The sequence below is a fragment of the Arachis ipaensis genome, chromosome B09, assembly GCF_000816755.2.
Source record: "Arachis ipaensis cultivar K30076 chromosome B09, Araip1.1, whole genome shotgun sequence".
Taxonomy (NCBI): Eukaryota; Viridiplantae; Streptophyta; class Magnoliopsida; order Fabales; family Fabaceae; genus Arachis; species Arachis ipaensis.
The window spans coordinates 90,994,790-90,998,634 of NC_029793.2; the positions used below are offsets into that span (position 1 = coordinate 90,994,790).

General features: G+C 39.8%; 1 protein-coding gene across 1 annotated transcript; it reads left to right on the plus strand.

The window, feature by feature from the left end:
- Positions 1,891–3,401, plus strand: LOC107615672. The gene is made up of 4 exons (XM_016317718.1): positions 1,891–1,970; positions 2,335–2,531; positions 2,595–2,979; positions 3,080–3,401. Exons 1-4 carry the CDS (start codon positions 1,891–1,893, stop codon positions 3,399–3,401), a joined length of 984 nt encoding a protein of 327 aa, XP_016173204.1.

Genomic DNA, 3,845 nt, shown 5'->3' on the forward strand with positions numbered 1-3,845 from the left:
TAGTTTCTAAACCAACAGAAAATCCTTTCGTACAAAAGTTTTGTTTGTCACTTAAGCAAACCCAATAAAATTGTTAACCGAGTATTTAAACCTCGGGTCGTCTTCTCAAGGAATTGCAGGGAGGTATGATTTATTATTAGCTATGGAAAAGGTAGAATTTTGTTTTGGGTTTTTAAAATAAGGAACAAGTAATGTAAAATAACAAGTCGTTAAAATAATAAATAATAAAGCTCTTGGCAAGGTATGAGAATTGGAAGTCCTATCCTAGTTATCCTTATCAATGGTGATGAGAATTATATTTTGCTCCCCACTAAGTCAACCTCTAACTATGAAGGTAAGTTAAGTGGATAAATCAATTTAACACCTAAAGTCCTAGTCAACTCCTAAAGAAAGACTAGAGTTATAGGAATTTAAATCAATCAGCAAAGATAACAATTATCAATCACGATGAGTTTGATAACTCAAGAGTTACCAATTAATCAACCAAAGCCAAAAGGGAAAAATCTAAATTATTTATATAAATAAAGAAAAGCAATCATAATTCTGAAATACCTCAAATTATATTAAATAAAGAAATCAATTCTAACATGGAGTTCGTAAACCAACATTAACAAACTAAAATAAAATAATAAAATAAATAAAAGTAGAAGAACATCGAACCTGGGATTGAGAAGCAATCCTAAAATTAAGAGAAATCCTAAATACTAATCCTAAGAGAGAGGAGAGAAACCTCTCTCTCTGAAACTACATATAAACCTCAGATTATGAATTATGAAAGCATGATCATGAATGAATGGATTCTCCCACTTTATAGCCTCTAATCTGTGTTTTCTGGGCCGCAAACTGGGTTGAAAACAGCTCAAAAATCGCTGGAGAAGAAATCTGCCACGCTGATTTTCATCACTATGATGCATCCGCGTAGAGCACGCATTCGCGTTGCCTAGCATCAAGGAAACTATGTCTTATTATATATAAAATCGAAGCCCCGGACGTTAGCTTTCCAACACAACTGGAACCGTGTCGTTTGGACCTTTTTAGCTCAAGTTATGACAGTTTTAGTGCGAGAGGGTCAGGTTGACAGCTTTGCAGTTCCTTCAACTTGTTGTATTCCTTCCACTTTTATATGCTTCCTTTTCATCCTCCGTGCCATTCCTGCCCTGTAAATCTTGAAATCACTTAACGCACATATCAAGGCATCGGATGGTAATAAGAGAGGGTTAATATTAGCAATTATAAGGCCAAAGAAGCATGTTTTCAATCATAGCACAAAATCAGGAAGGAAATTGTAAAACCATGCAAATAGTATGAATAAGTGGGTAAAGAGTTGATAAAAACTACTCAGTTAAGCACAAGATAAATCATAAAATAGTGGTTTATCAGTGCTCCAGCTGGAAGATGCTCGATAGGTCTCGGCTGGTGTGGTTTCGGCTGGTGTGCTAGGATTAACCGATGATAATGGGGTTGTGAAGGCTGGAAGTGGAAGAGTTACAGTGATGGAAAGGGATCAAAGAATGAACGAAAAGGATGGAGGTAGTGAACAGGTACAAGGAATTATGGAGGCTGAATACGGGTGTAATAGAATGCACAATTTTGGCAATGAGGCTAGAAGAGCTGGTCGAGTTTATGAAGAAGGTACTAAAGCGGAGGGAGGAGTTGAAGTGACTCAGGGAGGAATTACACAGGCCCATAATGAGGGAGAAGATTACGGTGATGATGAGGCCAGTGTGGGGGACAGAGCACAAATAAACAATGATGGTGTAAGTGAAACCGAGCATACAAGACTAGATGAGCAGCTGATAGAGAACAAAAGGACTTGGAAACTAGCAAAAGAGTCCAGAGCAGAGCTATATAATGAAGAAGACGACATCATGGCGATTCTCCAACAATAGAATGAAGAAATTGCTCAAAAGAGAAGATTGGCTAAACAGAAGGCAAAAGCTAGACGAAGCAGACCCAAAATCCAAAAAAAGGTGTGCCATAATTCTTTAAAATAACCTTTAGTTCTTGGAATGTTAGGGGGTTAAGGGGTGATGGTAAATTGAGGATGGTGAAGGACCTAAAGCACAAATGTAGATTGAACATGCTAGGCTTGGTAGAGACTAAAAGGCAGTTGGTGACTAGATTTGATGTTTCAAAAATTTAGGGGAATAGGTGTGTGGGTTGGGATTATGTTGAGTTTGTTGGTGCTTCCGGTGGGCTGTTATTAATATGGGATGAAGATTTTTTTAAAATTAGAAATTCTTATAAAGGAGAGAGATAGTTGTGTGTTGAAGGGGTTATACTGAAGAATAATTACAATTGTGCTTTTATTTTGGTTTATGGTGCACATGATAGAAATGAGAAGCTTGTTATGTGGGAGGAGTTGAGCTACGTAGCTGGTTTATGTCAGGTTCCCTGCCGTTTCATGGGGGACTTTAATGAAATTGTACAGGTGGAAGAAAGACGCGGCACTGATAGATTAACCCCGTCGGCGGAAGATTTCAAGAACTGGATACATGATATGGGTTTGGTGGACTTACCTATTACAAATCGTAAGTTTATATGGTTTAGAGGATGATCCTGTAGTCGTATTGATAGGGCACTGGTGAGCATAGAATGGCTTGAGGAGTTTTCGGAGACTCGACTACGAGGTGGCCCAAGGGGTTTGTCTGACCACTATCCCATTATAGTGGAAGATAAGCCACTCAGACATGAACCGAGGCCGTTCAGAAGGCTTGACTCATGGTTTACGCATGAGGGTTCCCTAAGGATGGTAAGGGAGGAATGGAGAGGTTTAGGAGATGTGCAATTCACAGATAAATTGAAGGCTTTGACAATTCCACTAGGGAGATGGCATAAAGCCAATTTTGGCGACATGGACAAGAAGATTCTAAAGTTTGAGGAAGAGATTAAGAAGATTGATGACATGGTGGGTGAAGGGATTTATGATGGAACGATGGAGGCAAGAAGGAGGGCGCTTGTAGCTTGCTGTGAGAAATGGTATGTGAGAAAAGAACTACATTGGAAACAGATGTAGCGCTCAAGACAATAGGAGAAACAATAGGATTGATGCATTGGTCATTAATGGAAGATTGATAAGGAATCAAGCGAGGAATAAGATTGTGATTAGGAATTTCTACAAGGACTTGTATCATCAGGAGGAGTCTCCAATGGTGGGGTTCAAAGACGGGCTGGTGGAAATGATCAGTGAAGAGGATGCTTTGGCTTTGGAGATGCAACCGACTACTGAGGAGGTTAGGGAAGCAGTTTGGGATTGTGAATCTTCCAAGGCTCTTGAAAGTGATGGGTACAACATGAACTTCATCAAGAAGTGTTGGGATGAAATTGGTCCTAAGATCACGGCAATGGTGTTCGATTTTTTCCAGTCTTCTAGGCTACCAGCGGATGCCAATCTCACCTAGGTGGCACTGGCACCAAAGTTTACGGGGGCAAAGGAAATCAAAGATCTCAGGCCAATTAGCATGGTAGGGTGTGTGTATAAAGTCATCTCGAAGATGTTGGTTAGAAGAATACGAGCGGTAATGCCAGGACTAGTAGGTGAGACACAGAGTGCTTTTGTAAAAGGATGAAAGATTCATGATGGGGCTCTTATTGCTTGCGAAACAGTACAATGGATTAAAAGGAGGAAGAAGGAAGCGGTGATAATAAAGTTAGATTTCCAGAAAGCATATGATAGAGTCAAGTGGAGCTTTGTGGATCTTGTGATGTAGAAGATGGGATTTGAACAGAGAATGAGAGGGTGGGTCATGGAGTGTGTCAGTACATGTTCCATGTCGATATTGATAAACGGCTCACCTTCTAAGCCATTCAAGATGGAAAGGGGTCTTCGGCAAGGTGATCCACTA

What these genes read in the sequence shown, in the direction of transcription:
- LOC107615672 (XM_016317718.1), top strand. Translation starts at nt 1,891, where the DNA reads ATGAAGAAATTGCTCAAAAGAGAAGATTGGCTAAACAGAAGGCAAAAG. An exon ending in GGACTTACCTATTACAAATC is followed by an intron (nt 2,532 to 2,594) that starts GTAAGTTTATAT and finishes TGGTGAGCATAG; the next exon opens with AATGGCTTGAGGAGTTTTCG. An exon ending in GTAGCTTGCTGTGAGAAATG is followed by an intron (nt 2,980 to 3,079) that starts GTATGTGAGAAA and finishes AAGATTGATAAG; the next exon opens with GAATCAAGCGAGGAATAAGA.